Below are 24,870 nucleotides of genomic sequence, written 5' to 3'. Positions count from 1 at the left end.
AGCTCTCCTCCATACTCCACATATATGCTTGCTCACGCACTTCTATCAGGGTAGATTCTGGTTTGTCCCTCACATATTTCCGGAGCTCTCTCCTAAGTACAGCATCTTTGAACTGATCTCTAAGCATCTCTCTCTTTGGACACAACCCCAAGAGCTTGTTTCAAGATCACACTCCAAGCTTGAGACAGAGCATGTGAAAAATCACGCTCTCACCCTCCTTTTGCTTTTGGCCATAGAAATCATTCAGCAACTGAGAAGTACTGCGCTTATCTCCAAATGCATCTCTGAGATAGCCAAATATATCACTGAGTTGATCCGTTTCATCTACACCACGCAGGCGAACCTCTTCTAAGGCTGGACCTCTCAGAAGAGACATAACAAAATCAAACTTATCAACGGGTGACTGGTTACGAACACGCAATACCCGCTCAACTTCTTTAATGAAGTTATCAACTGACCTGCCATATTTTTTATAATCACCACTAAATGGAGAAATATGACGTTCCCTAGGGACATAGACATAAGATCTTGAGGATGTATTACTCCAAGCAGCAATATTTGCCATAGCTTCTTCATGCTTCCTATTCAACTCCTTAAGCTGAGTTTGCACATCTGTCTCATTAAGAGTTTCCTCCTCTGAGAGAGAACAGTCATCTGCTTCTCGTGACATTGTATAGTGCACTATTTGCCTGTAGAACTCAAACTCAGTGACTGGCTACAGAAAGTGATAAATAGCATTAAAGTCTCTGCCAACGTGCACTAGAACAGTCCAGAATGCTTGTTCTGCTGGCGATCCTCTCCTGGGTCTCTGATCTGGAAGTCCAGGATGGTCACCTTGGTCCCCTTCCCACACCTCTCTGCACAGACCGGACACCCGCAGTGCAGCTCTTCACCACTACCGTATGTTTTTCTTTATTTTACCTTATACTGCATCCAAAGTTTCATCCAAATGCTCAGCATACCCCACTTCTGGTACCAAAATGTGTAGCCCGGCAAAGAACACACCGTACTACAATGAATTTAAATGGGGATTTTTTTGGGGGGGATCTGCATGAAATCATAAAAATGAGGGATTGTATTATTTTCTGTTACAGAACTTAGATTTGAGGCAGTACAACCTTTAACCCAAAAGCTTCACATAGATATACATGGAGATATACACACACACCAAGTGCTACTAAAATAACAAAGACTAAGAAAAAATACGGTAGTGGCAATTTCGCTAAGGAAAGAAATACTACATTATATTAGAAATACTACTACATTAGTATGATGCCACACTCTTCATTGGTCCTTCATTACATCACAGAAATATAAAAAAAACTACTCTTTGATCTCGCCTAATCCAAGATGCACAGAATATCACAGTCTTCTTTTAACACACTCTGAACAAGTTAAAGAGAATAAGGTCATTCTCAAAGAACAAAACAAATCTTTTCCTCTACAAACAATGGTTAAAGAAATGCAAATATCTAACAAAAATGTATAACCATTCAACGTTGTGAACATTATTCCCGCAAACTCACCCACACAGCACTGAAACCTCATGGGGGTCGGGATCACTTCATCCCTAAACATCCACCAATTTTCTCTAACTAATATGTCACCCTCCACTCATATATCAGCAATATACGTTTCTTTCAAGGATTACCAAACTTCATTTTCGATAGCTACACAATCAACTGAATTCTGAACACTTACCTCTGTATTTACATCACGCGTAGCCACACAACACACACAACTTTACAATGTCTACTCCCACAATTACTGGTGCACTGACGTCACTCATATGTGCATTTCTTAAAACGACAGCTACCAATTTCATTGTCAGATTTCAAATATCCCCTCCATAACCACCTGGTTACATCTGTTACATTGAAGGAGTGCTTCTCGCAGCTTGAAATCGGACCCTTGATAGCTGGAGAAATCAATGAATTCCGCATGCTTTAAAACACGGCTATACACACACAGAGAACAAGCACGACAGTGCTGATGAGTTTTCCCCAGAAGAAACACAGTTCCCTTTTCAAAGCCATTTGATAAAGCCCACCCACTGAAAACTAGCAGATCGTGCAAAGTTATGTTCAACTTTGTAACGAGTGTAAGCACAGGAAGCAGAATCAATTCCTATTTTCAACCTGTCGAGTGAGGTATGCCTTGTGAACGCTGCACTAAATCCCACAATCTCTTTCAAACTTGGACAACGAATGTCTTATGGAGCGCAGCAAGCACAGACGTTTAAAAAGCTCCACTTGTGCCGACGATGCAGCAGAACATTAACGTTTCACAGACAAAAGCCGCACGCCGCTACGGGCAAGATTAAATCAAACCGACTGCACACGATGTTTGCACTGACTCAAAAGTGATGTCGACAGACGCTGTTCCCTGCATAAAGCTCAAAGAGCTAAAGAGCATTTCTGGTGAGAGGAAACAAACACATTTCATCCTGCTATAATGGCACCGTGACAACATGTGTCTTGAAACACCTTGCTCAGTCTCTCACAAGACTGTCAAACATTGCTTTCACCAATTGTATTGCAAATCAGCGGAAGCGAGGTATTGGGAAACGTTTTCAACTAGAAATAATCATGCATCGACTAAACCTCACAGGCTAAGACACTGCCACTGCGCAAAGCTGACGGTTGCCAGGCAACCTCTGGGATCCTGTGGAAATCGTTAGCAATCATCTCATGGCATGCTGTAGCGCTTCATATTTGTTTTCCTCTTATAGCTTAAGGTTTTGAAGAAATTGACGACAGACCAGGTCTCCTTTGGAAACAAAGGGCCTTGTGACAGAACCGTTGCTCATTTTCAGCAGCAGAAATTCAACCCTGATAATACAAGATGCCAGAGTAATGACGAGGGGTGTGCCGCACCCACTACATACACTACAGCTGAAAGGGGGCGGGCACGTACAGTTTACATTCAAGTCACAAGTACTGTTCTCGGATGCTGCATAAACAACTCCTTACATCCTGAAAGCATTGCAGCACGTTTGTGTCCTACTTCCCGTAGCTGCAGGACGACTGACACGACTGGACAAACATAATCTGTGACGTTTAGTGTGACATAGTCTTGCAGGCATTGTGCTGTCTCACTGCAGTACTATACTGCTGTGGTTTATGACTCTCTGGGGAAACAGTCCATCCAGCCATGGAACTCATATGAACGTCGAGCTACAGTAACTATCAATATCATGATTTATTCGTGATAAGTGGAATCAGCACAAGTCCTGGAGACAGCTTCAGATATCGTGAGCATTTGTCACACTAAGGTGAACCCTATGGGCAAGGAATGTTCCTGCCTCGTGCACGACTACGCCACCTAGCAATACAAATGGGGTGCTATGTCCCCTCTACATTACCACAGGTTCTGTTTATCTCCCAGAATCACCAATGCACACACAGACCAGTGGCAAGCATTTGTATTGTATAAGTGCCCTTTTTATTTTCCAACTACATCCACATTCACTATCACCCAAAAACACAATGAAAACAGCATTCGCAGCAGCAAAGGTCCTTCCCAGGGTCATAATGAATGCAAAGGGGCAGCAGTCTTTCTTGTAAAATACAGAAGAGAGGCCACTCAAACGTTTCTACTTTGTACCTACCTAGTCTCTGATGGCCCACATGAAGGAGAGTGGTACCACCAGTTTCCCCAGTCTCTGTTCAGGTAACAATAGAAATCCTCTGCGGGCTGTATTACATTCCCCTCAGTTTGAATCGGCTAGCTGTGCCAGTTTCCTTGTTCCTCGCCTTCAGGTGTTAAAAGTCTCTGTACAGTCCTCTGTTCCAATGCCAATGTCTCCCATGGTCATCAGTTACTGAGCCAGTAGTTCTTTGCCTCCAGGTTTTAGAAGTCTCTGCACAGTACCTCCATGGTCTCGCACTCTGCAGCTTCCCTTGTACTGCCTGTGTCATCTCCAGGGTCCAGTGGGAATCGGGAATTCTTCCCCTTAGCCAATCCCACTCAGGGGGTTTTCCACTGTCCCAGTCAAAATCAGGTTTGCCCAGTATTTTCCCAGGAGGAAGCTTGTGTTGTTTGAGGGGTGTGTGAGTGCCAAGCTAGGTGTTATGGTCCCTTATCACCTGATCACTCTCCAGCTCTCCCTCCTCCTCCCTTGGTCTGGATAAAACTGGCTCAGCTCCAAGTATCGATACCTAATTTCTTCCTGAACGACTTGGGTGTTTCTGTTGTTACTGACTGTTCCTACTAGACTGTATTCATTAGAATAACTGCAGTCGCCACCCTTGAGTGAGAGGAAATCAACATAACCTAATCAATCTCAGCCTGCTACTGCCTCAATGGCCCGCATCCTGCGACACTTGTTTTACTGTAGTTTTAAAACTTGAACAAAGATGTGCCACATACAAACAACGCAATGCTGTATACTTTTAAAGCCACTACAGTATAGCTTGAGGGAAACACATTTATTTGGACTGCATCAAAGCTTAACTCGTTCAGAGCGCCCGACATTACAAACTCAGAGTTAAAAGGAACATGTCAAAATATTTCAAAATAATCACAAGTGAACGAATTGAGAGATGCGATAATAAAAGAGAAATCATAACAATATCTTCGAGTTGTTTTATGCTAATCATGCAATCCAACTGAAAGAAGGACACTTAAATCAACATGAGAAGACTTTGTATATATAAATCAGTTAAAAACAGTTTTTATGCACGAAAAACAGGTGGTTTTTCTTCCGTGCAATCAGCTTAGAGTCTTTGTGTAAGCTGTAAGTTCTGTTTACTTCTTAAACATTTTAAACACTTTAATTTTGAAAACGCAATACGCATTCCGTACAGAAATAAAATCATGTTTTCTACAGGTATTAAGCAGATTAGCAGGTTGCTTACAAAATAGAGCATCGTCCACTAACCGTAAAGACCCTTCTACAGCTTCTATTTTTTAAAAACATTTAGAAAAAATTCATCTTTACAGATACCACAGACTATTTTAGATTGTTTTTTCTGAATGTCACACTTAATTCAATATTTTATTTACATCTAAATAAAAAAGTCAGGCATTAGTATAAACGATTAGTAATCAATAATATTAAAATTTGAAATGTAATAACATTGCACTTCTTCCACATCTTGTGTAAAGATTAATTTACAAGAATGTTTTCAAAGATACGTTAAATGTAACTATCACAAAATAAGTAAAATATAAAGTAAAAAAATGGAGGTAAAAAATAATTTGAAATTAAGACAGGATACACTTTTTTCTGCGTCTCTTCCTACTCTCTCTCACCCATTTTGATTCGGACACAGAGTGATTAAAAATTGGAGGGAATGTTTCGTGCCAGTCAGTGCATTATTATCACATTTCAAATCCTATCGAAACAATCATGACGTTCTCATCCAGTCAAAAGTTTGATGTTTTTTTTATTTTGAAACCATGATCTTGACATGCAGGTGTGAAGTAGAGTTAACAGTTTCAGATTTAAAAGGTTATTAATAATATCTTCCCTGTCACATTAACATTGGAATGTTCGTACAAGTGTACAAAGAGGAGATACACAATGTGTCTCCTCTATAACTCTTCAGTTTACAGAGAAATTCCACCAGAACCTCACAACATTGTCCGATAATACTCTTCTTGTGTCTAATTTTTAGTTAAGCAGGATTTGAGCTACAGACCATAAAAAACAAGATTAACTTTTTTCTGTCTCTTTCTCACCCGCTGGAATTCGGGTGTTAATAAAACGTGATTAAAAAGAAAGTGAAATACAGTAATACATATATGTAGATCCTTAAATTAATATCATTATTAATTTCTTTACGTGATAATATGGATATGTGATTCCATATTATATTTCCTAATAATTAAATTCTGAAAAGTATGAGTTAATGCGATATAGAAGATATTATTTATAATAAATTATCTTGGGCGGTCTGTAAACTGAAAATGTATAGAGGAGACACGTTGTGTATCACCTCTTTTTACACTTGGAAGAACATTCCAATGTTAATGCGACACTTAATATATTATTAATAACATTTTAAATCTGAAGTTCTTAACTCTACTTCACACCTGCATGTCAAGATCATGGTTTCAAAATAAAAAAAACATCAAACCTTAGATTGGATGAGAACGTCAAGATTGTTTCGCAAGGATGTGGAACATGACAATTTGTTACAGTTACCATCAGGAGTAAAATGCCAATTTCCCACTGCATTCTGGGGAATGTTGTTTTGACAAGAAACCTCCATCTATCTCTCTCTCACAGTTCATCATGCATGAATGAGTCAAATTAAAATTAAAACGTGTTAACAAAGAAAGTGGAATACAGTAATACTACTAGCTATATGTCATTTATTAATAACAATGGATAATTTCAAGCTGCTACTACTGTCGTTATTACTGATAATAAATATTATTGACACTATATTGAATTTGTTGGTATTTCTTAATATTCAACGTTCAAAGTTAAGTGAGTTAAGTGATTACCATTTTCCATGAATACTTGCTCTCATTATCGCAGTAAAAGAAACCCATACTTTTAAGAATTTAATTATTTGGGAATATAATATGGAATCACGTATCTAAAGAACTTAATAAAAATATTAATTTAAAGATCTAATTGTACGTATTTCCTAAACATTCTTCCTAAACATTTTTTAAAATCAAAGTCTACGTGGTTATTTTAGAAATGTTTTTACATACTCCTTTCGACTATATTAAGTTTATATTCTTTTTAAAAAGTTATAATGTTTTAACCTTTTCTGTAAATATGCATGTATTCGCAGTAAGCAAAAGCATACTTTTAGAATTTGATTAATATCACAAAACTACTGTGTACTACTGTGATAATTTGAGCTACAGTACATGAAAATAATTATATTATTATTAATTTCTTTAGATAAACGATTCCATATTATATTCCCTATTAATCAAATTCTGCAGGCTTGAATCTAACATGTATCAATTGACAAATGATAGAGATTCGAAGAGAGATAATTCAGACCAGCACTATTTCAAGTTTAATATATACGCAATGTTGTCAGCAATAGTATAAATGTAAGTGTTATGCAATTTCTGTGGCTACATGTGTTGCACTTCATTATTTAAACTCAAGCTTTATTGTCCCCTAGGGGAAATTTGTTTTATGGCAGTCAAACACAACACAACACAATGACAAATACACATCATCAAAAGGGAAGAGAATACAGCAGTGTTACAGGACAGAAGAAACAAAAGACAAGCCAGTTACTTTATATTATTTAAGAATGTAATTGCAGTGGGAATTAAAGATTTCCTGAGTCTGTTGGTTTTACACCTGGGGGCACAGAGGCGTCTCCCAGATGGGAGAAGTGTGAATTCGCAATAGAGGGGGTGACACATACACTCCCGGATTCTTTTGGTTTTCTTAGTCACCCTCTGTCTGTAAAGGACGCTTACATTGATTTGATTATTCCCGATTATTTTGCCACTTATATTCTCTAATTTACCCAGCCTATTACAATTACCGGTACTTATGTTGCCAAACCAACAAGTGAAGCAGTATGTTGAGACACTTTAATGAATGATTTGTAGAAAAGTGTAAGGATAGTTTTATCTACCTTAAAGTATCTGAGTTTTCTAAGAAAGAAGAGTCTCTGTTGACCTTTTTTACAGATAGTGTCACAACATTTGTCCCATTTTAGGTTTTTGTCAATGACCAGTCCCAAGTACTTATAGTCATCGACAATTTCAACAGACTGACCATCAATTGTAGTGGGTTGAGGGGGTGTGGTATTTTTCCTAAAATCAATAACCAGTTCCTTTGTTTTTGAAACCTTTAATTTTAGGGAAAACTTGTTTCACCAGTTAGTAAAATCATTAAGAATGGGCCCATGATGGTATTCTGTGTCCTTAAATAAACTGACCAGGGCTGTGTCATCAGCAAACTTAATGAGATGTCTATCTGTGTGTTTGCTTATGCAATCATAAGTGTACGAAATGTACAGCAGAGGGGACAAGACACAGCCCTGTGGTGATCCAATTGATGTGTAGCAGATGTCACATAAGCACTTCCCCAATTTGACCTGTTCAGACCTGTTAGTCAGGAAGTCTAGCACTCACCTTATCGAGTTCTCATTCAGATTGAAGTACAGATGCAGCCATTCAAAACGAGCGCGGTACGCTGTGGTACAATGCAGTGGGCGTGTCGCATTAAACGCGTCATAACACGTCTTTCGCGTCATACCGCACTTTACCAATGCAAATTAGATTATGTTAATAGTATCCGGAATCACCTTGTAAAAACTCCTGATAGAGCTAATAAAGAAGACATTACTAATAGTATTTATAATGAATGACCTTGGATATACTGTAAACTCAAAGTATTACTCTGGTCCACTGAATCTCCGATTCACCATGCTCTTAAACTATATTAATTTAGGAACATAAACATATTATGTAAACTGTATATTGCTGGCATTGGTATTTTAAGGAAAAAATACACACCAGTATTCCATTTCTCCCTAAACATTTTAAGCATCAAAGTCTTACATGTGGTTATTTTGGAAACATTTTTACGTGCTCCTTCTGACCAAATTAACTGTACATTTATATACTTTGTGAGAAAAGTGATAGTTTCTGCGAATACGCTCGTTATCGGAGTAAACAAAAGCATACTTTTAGAATTTGATTAATAGGGAATACAATATGGAATCGCGTATCTAAATAAATTAATAATGATATAATTATGTTCATGTACTGTAGCACAAACAGTAGTATAAGACTTTCTATTGATATGTGTATGGCTGTTTCAGTTCTTGACATGTCACTGCATCTGTGGTGGGATGGCTTAAATTAACCCTGAGGTCGGGTGCTCAAATCCAGTTATTGCCATAAGTTTCCTTTTAACAAATAAACATTTCTTTGAAAAACTAAAATAGCAAATAATATGGACACTCTATTGACATTCTTATATTTCTAAATATCACATGTTTGTACTGTATGTACACAGCGGTACTGCAGGGTGCAGGGCGCAAACTCACGAGACCCCGAAAGCCCTACATGAATGTAGTGCATTCGCCTAGTGCTGTGGGTGAAGAGCGCCCACCGAGGGGCAGGATGGGAGTGGTAGTGGTCAGGGCAGGGATTAGGAAAGCCGCTGACCCACTGCAAAATGGGCATACAGTCTGGAGAGATCACCCGTTTTCGTGTAAACTGCTCCCTGCTCCCTGCTCCCTGTGTCAGTCTTCACAGCCAAAAAGTTGCGTTTTCTCTCTTCTCTTTTCAGCATGGAATAAACCTATTACTTGTTCCTTTGCAGACTACATTACTTCTTAGTTAAACATTTGAAACACTTTAATTTTTTAAACTTAGCACACATTCCGTACAGAAATAAAATAATGTTTTCTACAGTTGTAAAGCAGATTAGCAGGTTACTGACAAAATAGTGCACCATCCACCTCTGTCCAGTGATATAACTTTAATATAAACAAGATCTAATACCTGGTGCAATTTTTACAAAAAAAAATGTTTTTTTAATTAATCGAATCCCAGGTGTGAGATCATAAAGCCAGAATTACGTACTATGCTTACATCTGCGAAACACCTGATCATCTACTCTAAAGATTTCAGTCCTTTGTGTATATTCTAATCACAGCGGGGGCAGGGGACGGGTTAAGGCTGCAATTGAATGAGTGATCTGTATTCTTCATACCTGAAACACTGTTTTCTCCGAAAGCGTTTTCTTGCCTGTTTAGCTGATCTTTTTCTGCCTGCGCATGCTTACACAGCTCCCTGGGTGAATTATCATACATGACTGAGAAAGCTTTAGAGAACTTAACATTTTTCTTATTAACAAATTGTAAAATTGACATTTACATTGGCGTTATTAATTTTTCAGTTAAGTGTATGGAGGAGTGTCAGCTGCAAACGATTTGTTTTAAATTGAGGCAAATGAAAATTAAGGATGTTAAAGTGCTAGAGGTGTAAAAAATACAAAAATGCACATGAGCAAAAAGTTTTAGAAATGGATCAGGTGAAAGGATTTGTAAATATATTTTGTTAAAGCAAGTCAGTTTTTTGCAACAGATAAAACACATTTTTCCAAGAAAGTTTAGCCTTCGTCACTAACGAAACCACTTAATAAAGACATAAACTTAGAAATCGAAAGATTTTATTAATTCAATGTTGGTAGCAGGATGAACTGTCTGGTTGAGCTAAGTGTATATTTTGTCGCTGAGTTGCTGCAAGATGTTGATTAACAGGGAATATGGAATCGCGTATCTAAAGAACATGCTTGCCAGCGCTGTGATGTCACCACCTTTTCCTCTGTATAGCTAGTCAAATAATAGGCAGTGAAAACATTTGTCTGTCTGTCCGTGGGGGGAAGGGGGACTGTCTTTCATTGGAAGGTACGCCTATTCTACTCTGAGAATGCAGGGGGGAGGAAAAGTGCCCGTGGTCTTTTCACTGATAAAGTTGTGTTAACAAAAACTACAGTATGCTTAAGAGTTTAACTCAAAGCGGGTATAAAACACATTCAGATCATTGGCAAGCTGTTGCTCATCCATACCATTTAAATTGCTGCCGGGGATCCTAATCCTAATCCTATTTTTATACATTTTCTAATTACATTCTTCTCTACAAGGGTAAAGATTTTAGCTGAATTTATTCTTGTTCAGTTAGATCATGAAAATCATTTTATTTTCTGGTTCTTTTTTGTCTTTTTTGTCTCTTTTATCTTCCCCTCATCTGATGAGTGATGTAAGTTGCTGCACTCCTTTTTCTTGCTGCTGGTAGCATCGCTTTTATGCCGTTGTTTATAAACTAACCTGTCTCTTATCTTTTGCGTATAGATCTTGCTCTGACTATAGAAAATATAACTTGACATTTTTTTCTCTATTCATTACTCCAAATGCCATATTTTATTGTTTTAGTGCTCCAGTTTATAATTTGCATGTAGTTGTATGTTATGATTGCGTCTCATGTGGTGTCTCTCAGCTAGTGGTTGCCCAGGGAAACCGGCACATTCTCACAAGGGCTGACAGTTTTCCAAGGCTTGCCTCATAAATCAGATCCCCTTCAGGTGATAAATGACCAATTATTCTATTCTTTACTCAATTTCTCTATATATTTAAAGCTGGAGCCCAGCTTCAGTGGTGCTTTGTCATTGATTTTTTCACCCACTTTTAGTTTTATGCCTGCATTTTATTCCCCTCCATTCCATTTTTATTTTTCCACCATCCTGTCTCTTCTCGCCTGCTCTCCGGTTCCCCATGCAGATGCCTCAGCAGCCTGTCCAGGTGGCCGTCTCTCCCTGGATCCCGGTCAGTCTGCACCCAATTGGTGGTTCTTGACGCCTGGATTCCACTCAGAAGTCAAATTCCCCTTCACCTTCGGTGCTCGGCAACAGAACCCTGCTCCAAGACGGAAATACCCGGGCATCCTCCTTTTCTTCCTGGGAGCCTGGCATGATTCCTTTACATAACCGAGGCTGCTGACCACCAATCCCTTGCTGCTGAGGAAGTCTGCTCAGGCTCCGGTCCAGATTACTCCAGTTCCAGGATTCACTTGTCACCGCAGAGCTCTCCCCGTGCAGCCCTACAGCTCTGCTCCAGCTCTGACTGCTCGGTGTCTCCTGGCCTCCACTCCTGGGAATACCGGGTTTTTACCTGCTGACCTCCTTCTCCGGCGGTTCCTTTCCTAATCCAGGTTCCCAGAGCTCTCTCTGTGCCACCCCCTCACCTTTGCCCATGGCCCAGTCTTGTTCCTGTTAAGTCCTGTCCCTTTCACCTGTTCTTTACTCTGGCCACCCTTCCAGGTGGCATCTCTGGTCCAGGGCTCTTTTCTTTTCCAACAGAGAGCATTTCCCTGTTAGCCTGGTCTCCATGAGGATTCCTGCTCCTGGGCTCTGACTAGGACTGCTCCCTGCAGCTGTGCTGACTCAGGGCTCTGAGCTGAGAGGGATCTCCTGCTTTCGCTGATGTCTCCCCCAGTGGGTCCAGAGGGGACCCCCACGGGTGTGCAGCTTGAATTACCAGCTCAGTGAGAGCCTTACTCTCATTAAAGCCCCTGGGGCAAAGCACAGCTGCACCCTGAGGAGACTCCCTTTCCTGGACTGCACATCGCCTGTGGGTTTTGCTGTGGTTTTGAGGAGGGATGTGAGAACAGATTTTGAGAACCAAAGGGCGGAGCTGCGGTAAAAATGTAGTATAGCAGTTATGAATTTCTCCTATAAAGCTGTGTTCTGCTATCTGAATGCACTGCTGGGACAATTTACTGCTGTAGCGGCAAGGCTTATTAAAAATACAGGAATTAAGTTTGCTGCTCCCTTGCCAGTCTCTCTCTCCCTCATTTAAGTGGTGCTGGATTCAGAGAGGCCATTCAATTTGGTTCACATTTAAGGTGTTTTTCTAGCTGATAGAGCTTCCTGATAAGGAACTGCTCCCAAAGCTGAGACTCACCAGCCACCCTAATAAATGGTCATCTCTGGCGCCTTACTGTCTGGGAGATTCCAAGGGAGAGTCGCATCCCAAGGTTTACAACCCTAAGGTCAGAGTGCATTGTTACTCATCCTCCACCTTGATCAGCCAATCAGGAACTAGTAGGGCAGGCTAACCCCACGTGGGTCTCGAATACCTGCGAAACTCTCAACCAATGAACGACCCAGAAGGGGCTCCTCCAGGACAGGAGGTCGCCATGCGTAACCAAAGGATCCACCCGAAGTTAGCCCAGCAGCAAGCCTCATGAACCCATCGTGAACGCTCGCCTGATCAACGAGTGAACTGCGGTCGGAACTGTGGACAGCTGAATCTCAGGATTCAGGACTAGCGCTACATTGGGAACGAACCGGTCTTCTTCCTGTCTAAAGAGTGTGACTTGCTTGGACCAGCAGTCACTTTCCATGTGCACAAACTCTGCTAGTAAGCCAGAACTAACTAGCCAGTCTTCAGAGAGCCCACTGCTAGCGCGCCGCAGCAGAAATCTCTCCCTCCTTCTCCTACACCTTCAGCCTAACCAGCACTGCCTGGCACCGAGCCAGAGGACTTAGAAACAGAACTGTTCCTTTGTGTCCGTGGGAGATCTGAATCCACACAGATTGGATGAGTATTCAACATTCTACATTACAGTTAGAGAATTCAATTGTTACCTCAACCAATGTTGATATCAATTTAATTCCTATGAGTGATGTAGTTGCCTTTGAGTATCTAGTGTAGAAGTTGTAACCAAAGTTCATTTACGAAACGGTATAAATGAATGGTATACTGAATGTATGTCCCTCTTGGTTTGTAACTCTTCGTGATTGAATATATACCTTTTGTATTCTGCTAACCCTCACTATTAGATCTGTTATGTTTATATGCACATTTTATGTATTAATAAATGTATTTTCGTGTATTAGTATCCGTGTGTGTGCGTTGCTGAGTTATCCCGCAAGGTCGGTTTTCTAATAGCCATTAAAGAATCATTTTGTGACTTACTGCTACAATGAATAATTGTCCCAGTAAATGCACAATACCCCTATACTGCTAATAATAACCTTATTTTCTATTTAATAGCCTTCCTTTATTTGAGACTTGGCAAAATAGGAGCATGCCATTTATTTTTTCATTAAAACGTGATTGGAAGTGTAGTGTCAGACAAATACTCTGCTTGTACATCATTCAGGAGCAGGTGTGTTTAATTGCATTATAAAGCTACATGATAGGTGTGCAGCTGATGGGTTTTGTACACATCCTGTAATGCAATCAAACTGATCAAACTGAAAAGGAAACTCAACTTGAGTAAATATGAGAGTCCATTAAATACATACAGTGCACCCCACAAACGGCAGTATCGTGAAGTCTAGTTAGAGGGATTTTCATTCTGAACTTGGATAATTTCATATAAAATGTGACGGGTGTTTTTTTTTTAGAAAGGAGGATCATACAAGGGCTGTGATCATGTCATCATTCTCACTTTGACTTTGGTATATTCTGTGGCTGGAGAAAATACAATGAAAGTCAAAGCACATTCTGCAAACCTCAAGCAGATATTGAGAATCTTAAAAAGAAAACCTCAATCAGAGCCACAGCAGAGCAGAACAGATCAGACAAGCCAGCTGTAGAGCTCCGTCACTCAAGAGATTCTGCTCCTCCTGTCACACATAAAACTATACAACTGTCACGCCCGACATCCCTCCCCTAGAGGGCACCACTACTCCTGTCATCCGTCCTTCGGACGAGACGTAAAACCGACTCTCTGTGCTCCTTAAAAATCCCAGGGCATTTCTCGAAAAGAGTAGGGGTGTAACCCCAGAGTCCTGGTCAAATTTCCCATTGGCCCTTGCCAATCATGTCCTCCTAATATTCCCCATCTATGAATTGGCTTCATTACACTGCTCTCCTCCCCACTGTTAGCTGAAGTGTGGTGAGTGTTCTGGTGCACTATGGCTGCCGCCACATCATCCAGGTGGATGCTGCACATTGGTGGTGGTGGAGGGGAGTCCCCATTACCTGTAAAGCGCTTTGAGTGGAGTGTCCAGAAAAGCGCTATATAGGTGTAAGCAATTATTATTGTTATCATTAGTCCCGCGATTGTTGCTGTGTTCCCAGGTGTACCCTGTTATGTCTACTGCTATTTAAAGATTAGCACCTCCAGTCCTCGGGGCTCAACATTAGGGTAAGGATGTCGCGAGGCCCGCCTAGCACCAGGATACCCTACGTCCGTCTCCTGAGGGCATAGGCCTCATCCCCGATACCTCCCACTTTCTGAGTCGGGGGTCCAGAGGAACTCGCCCCGTCATCCTAGGACCTCCATGTTTTGCGTGTGTTCATGTTTTCCCTCTTCCCGGGGATTTTAACCTTGTCGCATCGGAGGATGGATTTATTGTTGATGGACTCATGGACGGTGCCCCGACCTGCCTTCGGACCTGCTTGGATTTGGATGCCATTCTTTGTCTCCCCCGCTCACAGTCTCACGGACTGTCACTATTATTTTGTGCACTATTAAACCCCTGTCTGTTTTTCCATACCACGCTTGCTGTTTTTTCCAGCTCTTACCGCATCGTATAGAGTCTACTACAAGACCTGATGGACTACAGACCATGTCCATAACAACAACAAGAGGAAAATAACAGGCGAAGAGATTCTACAGTAAAAAACACTGTAAATACATATACAACTGAGTTTCAAATTATTTTAGAATAAGCAGGGGTTAATCCCACATTTGTGTTGTGAAAGTACTCAGTTTTAAAGACTGAACCACTGGTTAATATTTATAGGCGAAAAGGTAAACATTTTTAGATGTTCATGAGTAACTGCTGGCAATTTAAATGAAAAAAACAATTTGAAATATATCTTTCCAAAATGGATGTATATATTTTTTTCATAAATCCTTAACTATTTTTAAAGTCTCACTGCTGTGTAAACAAATTCAATGGTTGAATTTAGAGAATACTGAAGATTGAACTTGCATGAACAATAGTTTGTGTAACAATTTACAAATGCTAATTTGATTATGCAGGTTTAAGCTGAGGGTGTTGTAAATCTAAAACCTGCACAGACACAGACAACTGTGAGTTTTGCTAAAAGGTTAAAAACTGAAGACACTCATTTAATTTATGATCTAGCCATGTCACAATAGATTAGAAAGGAGACAGAGTGATTTAATGTTTTTTTAATTAGTAAATCATTGTACAGCTCCTGTACATTAATAATTAATAACCTTCTGTGTATTGGCTTACCGTCTCTCCTGTGTGAACAAGCTGGTGGGTTCTTAAACTGCTTGCCTGACTAAAACTCTTCCCACACTGACTGCAGGTGAAGGGTTTCTCTCCTGTGTGAACAAGCTGGTGTCTTTTTAAGAGGGTTGACTTATTAAATGTCTTCCCACATTTACTGCAGCTAAATGGTTTGTCTTCTGTGTGAACAAGCTGGTGTCTTTTTAAGGGGCTTAACCCATTAAAGCTCTTCCCACACTGACTGCAGCTAAAGGGTTTCTCTCCTGTGTGAACAAGCTGGTGGGTTTTTAATTTGCTTGCCAAACTAAAACTCTTCCCACACTGACTACATTTAAATGGTTTATCTCCTGTGTGAATAAGCTGGTGTCTTTCTAGATTACTTGCCTGACTAAAACTCTTCCCACACTGACTGCAGCTGAAAGGTTTCTCTCCTGTGTGAATAAGCTGGTGAGTTTTTAAATGGTTTGAGCGACTGAAACACTTCCCACATAGAGTACAACTGAATGTTCTCTCCCCCTTGTGAGTGCACTGGTGACTTTTTATTTGACTTGACTGCACCGACAGTCTCTGTATTTCTGCAGAAGAAAGCCTAATTATTATCAAGTCCTCTGGGCCTCCCTGTTGTTCCTCCCTGTACTGACTCTCCTCTGTAAGCTGTAACTCAGTACTGTTCTCTTCATTAGGTACATCAGTCTGCTGCTCTGCAGGGTCAATCAACTGGGGCTCCATGTCATGCCCTATGACTTTAAACTCATCCAGTTCTTTTTTGACCAAATGTACAGAGATGCAGTCCAGTTCATTACAGCTTTGTCTAATATTTTTAGTGTCCAGATTATTAAAACTGTCTCTTACATCATCAGATACCAAGAGTCCAGATGTCTCACTCCCAGGCTTTGTCTTTATCATATGCACAGAACCCAGATCCTCCACACTCTGTCTGCTCTCTGTGTGCTGCTCATTGAGTTTCTCTTTCCTTTCTGCAGCAGTGAGCTCTGTCTCCTGCATTAGACTGAAGCTCCATTCCTCCTCACTGTGCTGCTGTTCAAGAGCAGCCCTTTCCTCAGCATCAGGGAGAGCACTGGCCTCTGAGCCTGAAAACACAGGACAAGAGAACAAGACCTTTAACATGGACTGAGAGTAGAATTCAAAAGCAAATAACAGCACAGAGAAAGTAGGACATAACTTTAAGATGCAGGGAATTATACCATTTAGACGGAGAAGTAAAGAGTACTAAAGACAGCCCAAAATTCACTTTTTACTTTAACAGACAGACAAAAATGTACACTGAAAAATAACACTCAGGATTAACAACTTTTCTTCACATAAAGTGGGTATAGAAAGTCACCACTCCCTTTCAAACTTAGTGCCTTTTGTTGTATGACACTCTGAAAATAAAAAGTAACCCACATTCGCCAAGTGAAAATAAAATTCTAAAACATTCTGAAAATTAATTAATATTCCAACAGTAAAATTCTTTATTTGGATAGGTGAACACCCGCCTTACAACTGCATTTATAAACTTGCTCATGTTTAACCAATCACCTTACAGATCACACAACAAACTAATTGGCTCCCACCTGTGATCAATTGTGGTGATTTTGATTAGTTCAGAATAAAAGCATTTCAAAGCTAAGAATTGACTAAGGGAGGAAAGGTGCTTTCAAAAGAACTTTTTGATAAAGCTGTAGAAAGGCACAAGCCAGGACATGGGTATAAAAAGATTTCAAAGGCTTTAAGTATCCCATGGAGCACAGTCAAGACCATCATTAGGAAGTGGAAGACTTATGGCATCACCCAGACTTTAACTAGATCAGGCCATCCCTCCAAACTGAATTACCGAGCAAGAAGGAGACTGATCAGAGAGGCTACCAAGAGGCTGATGGCAACTTTGAAGGAGCTACAGGCATTTATGTCAAAGACTGGTCATTGGTGTGCATGTGACAACAATATCACAAAAGCTCCACAAATCTGGCCTGTATAGAAGGAAGGCAAGAAAAAAGCCACTCCTTAAAAATGTCACATCAAGTATCATTTATGTTTTGCTAAAAAGCACCTTAAAGATTCTGTGGCCAAATGAGACCAAAATCGAACCCTTTGGCCGCAATGCAAAATGGTATGTCTGAAAAAAAAAAACACAATACATCTTACCATCCAAAGATCACCATTCCTACAGTAAAGCACGGTGGTGGCAGCATGCTGTTATGGGGGTGTTTCTGTTCAGCTGGGACTGGGGCAGTTGTCAGGATAGAAGGGAAGATGGATGGTGCAAATTACAGGCAGATTCTTGAAGAAAACCTGGAGCCTTCAGCCAGGAAGTTGAAAATGGGAAGATGGTTCACCTTTCAACATGACCCAAAGCACACCGCCGATGCAACCATACAGTGGCTGAAGGACAGGAAGGTGAATGTCCTTGAGTGGCCTTGTCAGAGCCCCCACCTAAATCCCATTGAAAATCATCAAAATTCTAGGGGACTTTAAAATACACATCGATTCAAGGTCTTCCAGTCTGGCTAAAGACTTCCTTTCTATATTGGGATGCTTTGATCTTACTCAGTTTGTCTGTACCCCTACACATAACAAAGGACACACCTAGATTTAATTATTGCAAATGACTTTTTTGTCTCCCACTGCTCTTCCCTTGATCTAGGCCTCTCTGACCACTTAGCCATTCTCTTCAATCTGGAATTAGTTGTTTCTAACACCTCCCCCCCATGCTCTGTAAACTTCCACAACTGGCGATCAATTGATTACCCAAGGTTTACAAACTCTGTTCTGTCTTCCTTATCTTGTTTCTCTTCCTCTGACTCTCTAGAGGACAAAATACAGTTACTTGACAGTGCTCTTTTATCTACCCTCGACACCTTTGCTCCTTTAAAAACTCGAACTATCTCCTTCTCTCGCCCTGCCCCCTGGTACAATGACCAGCTGCGATCCATGAAGGCAGCCTCTCGCAAACTTCAGCGTAGGTGGCATCTTTCTGGCCTAAATGTACATTATCAGACTTGGAGAGATTACTTATCTGAATACAAGGTTACTATAGTCTGCTAGATCCACCTACTTCTCTCACATCATTGAAAATCACCAAAACAACCCCAGACATCTTTTCTTGACCATCAACAGACTGCTCAAGCCAAACTGCCCCACCACATTACCTGCCTCATCACAACTTTGCAACACATTCTTAGATTTCTTTAGTTCTGATTGACAAAATCCGGCATCACATTCTCTCCACTACGCATATTATTTCCATACCTCCTCCCTCCTCATCCAACTTCTCTGGTTCCCTTCTCTCCAGCTTCTCTCTTCTTGACTCAGCATCCCTCAATAAACTAGTTACACGCATGAAACCCACCACATCTATTTTAGATCCCATTCCAACCACTTTATTTCAGTCCTGTTTCTCTTCTCTCTGTCCCATTGTCCTCAATATTATACATGAATCCATGAGTACTGGCATTGTACCAATGGTCCTCAAAACTGCTGCCATTACCCCCGTACCAAAAAAGCCGAGCATCTCTCGACAATCTTAACAATTTTCGCCCCATCTCCAACTTACCCTTTCTTGGTAAAATTCTAGAATGTGCTGTCACACTTCAGTTACATAACCACCTCATGACAAACAACCTTTTCGAACCCCTCCAACCTGGCTTCCATCAACTTCACAGCACAGAAACTGCCCTGGTCAACGTCACCAACGATCTTCTAATAGCTTCTGATTCTGGTTCTCTTTCGATACTTATCCTTCCTGATCACAGTGCTGCTTTGACACTGTTGACCATAACATCTTACTTTCTCATCTTGAGACTGTGTTTGGAGTTTCTGACACTGCTCTCAAATGGTTCAAATCTTGCCTCACTGATCGCTGTCACTTTGTCTCTACTTAATGGGTACAGGTCTGAAATTGGTCTTGTTAAGTCTGGTGTTCTTCAGGGCTCAATACTGAGCCCCTTGCTCTTCAGCATTTACATGTTCCCACTTGGTCAGCTTTTAAGATCACATGGCCTCAGATTTCATTTTTATGCTGACGATACTCAAATATACATCCATATCAAACCTGACACTGATGTGGCTGTCTCTATTCTATCTAATTGCAACTCTGAATTGATAGATGAATTGATAGAATTGATCAATAGAATTGACTACTGTAATGCTCTACTCGCTGGGGTATCTAAATCTACTCTGAACAAACTGCAGTATGTCCTAAATTCAGCAATCAGAATCCTGACCAGGTCTAGTGCAAGTGTTCGCATTACTCCTATCCTGGAGTGCCCAACAGGCACTGGCTTCCGGTTAAATTCCGTGTAGACTTTAAAATCCTCATGCTCACCTGTAAGGCTCTGCATGGCTTGGCACCTCAGTACCTGTCTGAACTATTATCGCCCTACTCCCCACCTCGCAACCCTTGCTCTTCTAATTCTGCTCTCCTTACTGTCCCCCAAGCCCATCTACATTGTATGGGTGACCGGGCCTTCTCCTGTTATGCCCCCAAGCTCTGGAACTCTCTCCCCAAGGATATCAGAGAGTCACCTTCTCTAAACTCCTTCAAATCCAGACTCAAAACCCTCTTCTTCAGAAAAGCCTTTACTTAACTGGTTCCATTCTTCACCCCTCTGCTTTTCTTAGTACCACCATCCATGTCTCCTCAGTATATTGTAATTGTGTTTAATCTTGTGTATTCTTTTTATTTATTGTTGTTGTCATCTTGTAAAGCGCTTTGAGAAGCCACTTTTAAAGGCGCTATACAAAATAAAGTTTATTATTATTTAGAATGACTTGCAGATAACAGTCCATCAACAGTCACCACACAGTGCAAAGTTGGTAGAGATGTATCCCAACAGACTCAAGGCTGAAAGTCAAGCAAAAAGGTGATTCCATCAAGTATTAACTCAGGGGGTGTTCTCTTATTCAACCCAGTTATTGTACTTTTTATTTTCAGAAATTTTGCTTTCTATTTTCACTTGGATGTTGCAAGGTACAAACTGTAAATAAGTCTGATTTTATTTGTCTTCTTTTTGGCAACAAAAGGTGAACATTTTGAAAGGGGGTAGTGACTTTCTATACCCATTGTACATAAAGCACTGTTAAAATCACATACCTCTACTCACAACAGCAATTATCATCAATGACCAGCAAAGTGTTTTAATAACCATGTCCAAGTTCAAACGTGAAAACTGCATCATATTAACTCAAGACCCAAACAAAAACAAAGATCAAAACTCACAAATGATCTGAACCTGATTCACTGCAAATACAGTGAATTTAACTGAGATGTCTGTCTCTCTAGAAGGCTAATATACATTTTGCTGTGTGCTTAATCCAAAGAGGTCAGAAAGAGAACACTGGACACTTCAGTGTTTGTAGTCATCTCATCAATAAGGACAGACAACACTGGACAGACAGTGCAGCACAAAAACACCAAGAGGCAATCCTGGGAAAACTGTTCCTTCCCAATCCACAGACACAGAGGTTCCTGGAGGTTCCAGGGATTTTATAGCTCCCAGACAGACCAGTACACAGCATTGGAGACACCCCGATATTCACTTCATCCTGCAAGCAACAGTCGTATGGCAGGGTACACCCTGGATGGGAAGCCAGTCTATCACTAGGCACACAGACACACTCACCTGGAGGAAACCTATGTGAACACGGAGAGAACATGCAAAACCCAGAGAGCACCCCAGACCTGGGATTAAACCCAGGGCTCCAACTCTTGAAGCAGCGATGCTGAGCCCTGTGCCACCATGACACTCATAATGATGAATGTTGTTAATAATATTATTACAGTGATTTTAGGCTGTGCGTGTGAGTCTGTGGCTGCTCTGCAATGGACTGACATCCCATCCAGGGTGTATCCTGCCTTGTACCAGCTGCCTGCTGAGATAGGCTCTAGCTCTCCCGAGACCCTGTACTGGATAAAGGGACTGGAACAGTGCAGAGTTCAGACTGGCAGAGTGCAGTGCAGTGCTAGACAGGAGCAAGTCTCCTTCCTGACCAGCAGGTAACTGGTCAGATCCTGATAACAGGAAGTGGTCTATAAACAGCAGCAACACTGGCAAAGACACTAATCTAATTAAACTATTGTGGTTTGCTATTGGTTATATGTCTATACAATTGATTTCAGCCATTTTTGGAGAAGCACAATTTTTTATTTAGTCAAGAATTAGACTTTTCCCTGTCTAGCACTGCACTGTGGAAATTTGGTAAGAGGGGGTGATCTAAAAACAGCAATAACACTTGCATGGATGCAAACATTACTGAAGAACAGTACTTTTATATTCACTGTGGTAACCTATATCACATTGTATTGTTAGAAATGTAACTTTACGTTTTCTGTTTTTTTTAACTATTTTAACGGAGCTTTTATTTTGAAAAGTAAGATTAACGGGAAGCCCATTTCCGTTGCTTAAAGTTGCTTAACACTGCTAAAAATGGGCCAGCATCTGTTTGATCGAGAAGCGAAAAATCGAGAAGATTTTTAGCTCAGCTGCTGGTGTGTTATAGAGAAGGACTAGTTAAAAGCTCATATTCAGAAATTACAATTTTCAATATGCCAAAATCCCACGACTTTACATGTTAAAACTAATACCTCATTCACAAGTTCACTGTTACGTGGTTATGCTAAGAAAAAATAAATAAATTGATAACACTATATATTTATGATAATTACACCATTTAACCTACTATAACAGTTAACGACAAAATATGTAAAATTTGTGAAATGTAGCGCAGCCTGCAAATATCTGTGGACGCTCGACCTTTTAAATCTTGTTTAACAATTCATGGTTTACAGCCAGGAATAATATTTCCAGATTTTTCTTTGCTTTAGTAAAACTTAAAGCGCTGGAAAAACGTTTGGAGGAGATGATGTTAACATTAAGGAGGAAGCTCCAGCGATTAAAAAACACTAAACAACTGAGATCGCGTTTCTATAGCGAGGGTCTAAACATTGTACTAATATGAGTCAGTTTGAACGTTATGTCCACCCGTTACTGTATTACAGATGTTTTCAGCACCATAACCGGACAACGGGAGTTCAGTTTCCAGTAGAAAATCCCGTTACTATATCACGCAAATCTTTCCCACTACACTCTGCATCTCTGTACTATATTCTCACCAGTGAGGAAGTTAAAGACACTGTTTTTAAACACACTGACTTCATACAACTCACTACACTGACCTGACAGCTCCAGTTTCGTGTCCATTTCTGCTTTTATTTCTGCAGTGACTTCACAGGGAAGCGTGTGTCCAACATGATCTGTCTGCGCCTGATCTCCTCCTGTTCCCGACTCCTTCTCCCACAACTGCAATCTCCACTTCAGGCTCTCGTTTTCCTTCTTCAGTTGCGCCATTTCACTCCCGACACTGTCTTCCACACACTGGGTGATTTTAAACACGGCCCGTCTCACCAGAATCCGGGAGATGCTGCGCAGTTTGTCTTGAAAATTGTGCTCAGAGTCAGACATCTTGTTTCGGAAAATTTCTGACACATCATACACGATCGATTTTAGCAAAACCTCCATGAAAGAGTGAAGCTCGGTTTGCAGAATTAACAGGCAATTCGCCATCTTCTTGCTGATCTGCAGACTCTGTACAGATTTACAGCAAAACAGGATCACGCTTTCAACAGTTGAAAATTATTTTTTTGAGCTTAACTCTCAGCTCAGCAGTCACTGGTGATTAAACTGCTAGCACAACTGGTCTATAATCATATTATTAATATAATATTAACTTTAGCTTCCTTAGGGGGTGCCCGCCTGGACTCAGAGGGAATCTTGCTGGCACAATACCGTCGCTCAGCTCACCTTGTTCAGTTTAGGGACTTTGACTCGCCCTAGGTGGAAAGCGCCCTGGTTTAGAGACCCGCCCCGAGCTCAGAGGAACCACGTCTTGTCTTGGTTTCGAAACCAAGCTCAGAGGAATTGTGTCTTGTCTCGGTTTAGGGATTTTTACTCTGAATCTCACAGAGACGTGTCCTTACTCTTTTCCCTATAAATGATTCTTTATATTCTCCGTTTCCGGTCCTTCCCTTACGGCAACCTAATTGGGTGGTAACATAAAAAATATACTCACCCTGTGTGCCGTCTGGGATTTACCGGAGACCTGGAGAATCCTTGCCGACTATGCCAAATTGTTGTGGGAAATCCTTCATCCAAGGAGCAGGACACAGTCTTTGTGGATTCAGTTGTTTTATTGAGCTCAATAATGACATCAACGCGCGTTGGGTCTGCCCCGCAGGGCAGACAAACCGCAAGGGTTTCCCAGCTCTTATATACAGTACGATCTCAGGAAGATGTTTTGTTTCACCACTTCATGTGTAGTCGTCTTGCCCTATGATATGTAGCATGAGTTGACCGGTTGGTCCTGTCTCAACTCCTGTCCTTTGATGTGTAGCTGTCCTTTGATATGTAACATGAGTTGACCTGCTAAGTCCTGTCCCAAGTCTTGTCCTTTGATGTGTAGCTATAATTGTTGGAGCTACTTAAGATATGTTAAAACAGCCGACATATTACACAATGCACCTGAACCAACACTGTAGTGTTGAATACAGATAAATTATATATATATATTTTCCATCTATAATATATATGTGTTTTTCTACTTCAGAAAGATTTAATGTCTTTACTGTGCACGTTTTGATCTGCTTAGTATTGAATATTTATATGGAATTTTACAACTAAAAGGACATTTTAGTAGCTGAGCATAAAAAGAAGAGGAGCATAATGCATCTGAAGGTCATAAACGATATTAATTTAGGAACATAAACATATTACTGTATGTAAACTGTACTGTATATGGCTGGTCTTGGTAGTTTAAAGAAAAAATATACACCAATCTTCCATTTCTCCCTAAACATTTTAAGCATCAAAGTTTTATGAAACAGTCCCCAAATATGCGATTGCTGTATAGAATGAATTTTAATTAAAAAAATGTAATTAACACGAAAATTAAGCTGTTTCCTTTTTTCCGCCTGAGAATATAGTCCCTCGTTGCTATGCAATGCAGAAACATAGCCACAAGTAACTAGCAAAGAGAGGACATTAGCTAGCCAATATGATAAAGACTTTTTTGTTTATTTCTTTAGCACATTTATTTGAACATTTCTATCGATTGTACAAGCACTTGGAAACTGTCCAATCCCTAGTTCATCAGGCATTTTCATTTACGCTCTGGGCATGCTCCCACTGGCGCTGGTCTATGTCTTC

The 24,870-nt window shown here is 40.6% G+C and overlaps 1 protein-coding gene and 1 non-coding gene across 2 annotated transcripts; both read right to left on the bottom strand.

Annotated features, from left to right (window-relative positions):
• Positions 1 to 759: 759 nt before the first annotated feature.
• LOC148810307 (uncharacterized) lies at positions 760 to 22,869 on the bottom strand. The gene is made up of 3 exons (XM_088909065.1): positions 22,845 to 22,869; positions 15,652 to 16,758; positions 760 to 857 (listed from the first exon to the last, which is right to left on the bottom strand). The coding sequence occupies exons 1-3, from the start codon at positions 22,867 to 22,869 to the stop codon at positions 760 to 762; spliced, it is 1,230 nt and encodes a 409-aa protein (XP_088765191.1).
• Positions 2,496 to 2,637, bottom strand: LOC148810308 (U4 spliceosomal RNA). The gene has a single exon (XR_016086750.1). It is a non-coding gene; the product is annotated as a U4 spliceosomal RNA (small nuclear RNA).
• Positions 22,870 to 24,870: the final 2,001 nt, after the last annotated feature.

The sequence above is a fragment of the Atractosteus spatula genome (genome assembly GCF_055471065.1).
Source record: "Atractosteus spatula isolate fAtrSpa1 chromosome 26 unlocalized genomic scaffold, fAtrSpa1.hap1 SUPER_26_unloc_1, whole genome shotgun sequence".
Taxonomy (NCBI): Eukaryota; Metazoa; Chordata; class Actinopteri; order Semionotiformes; family Lepisosteidae; genus Atractosteus; species Atractosteus spatula.
This window is presented reverse-complemented; position numbering and strand designations above follow the sequence as displayed.

Excerpts from the sequence above, each read along its gene's own strand:
- LOC148810307 (XM_088909065.1), bottom strand. The coding sequence starts at position 22,869 with ATGGACACGAAACTGGAGCTGTCAG. Across the intron at positions 16,759-22,844 it reads CACGAAACTGGAGCTGTCAG|GCTCAGAGGCCAGTGCTCTC; the intron begins GTCAGTGTAGTG and ends CTGTGTTTTCAG. Across the intron at positions 858-15,651 it reads GGTAAGCCAATACACAGAAG|AGAGGTGTGGGAAGGGGACC; the intron begins GTTATTAATTAT and ends CGGTCTGTGCAG.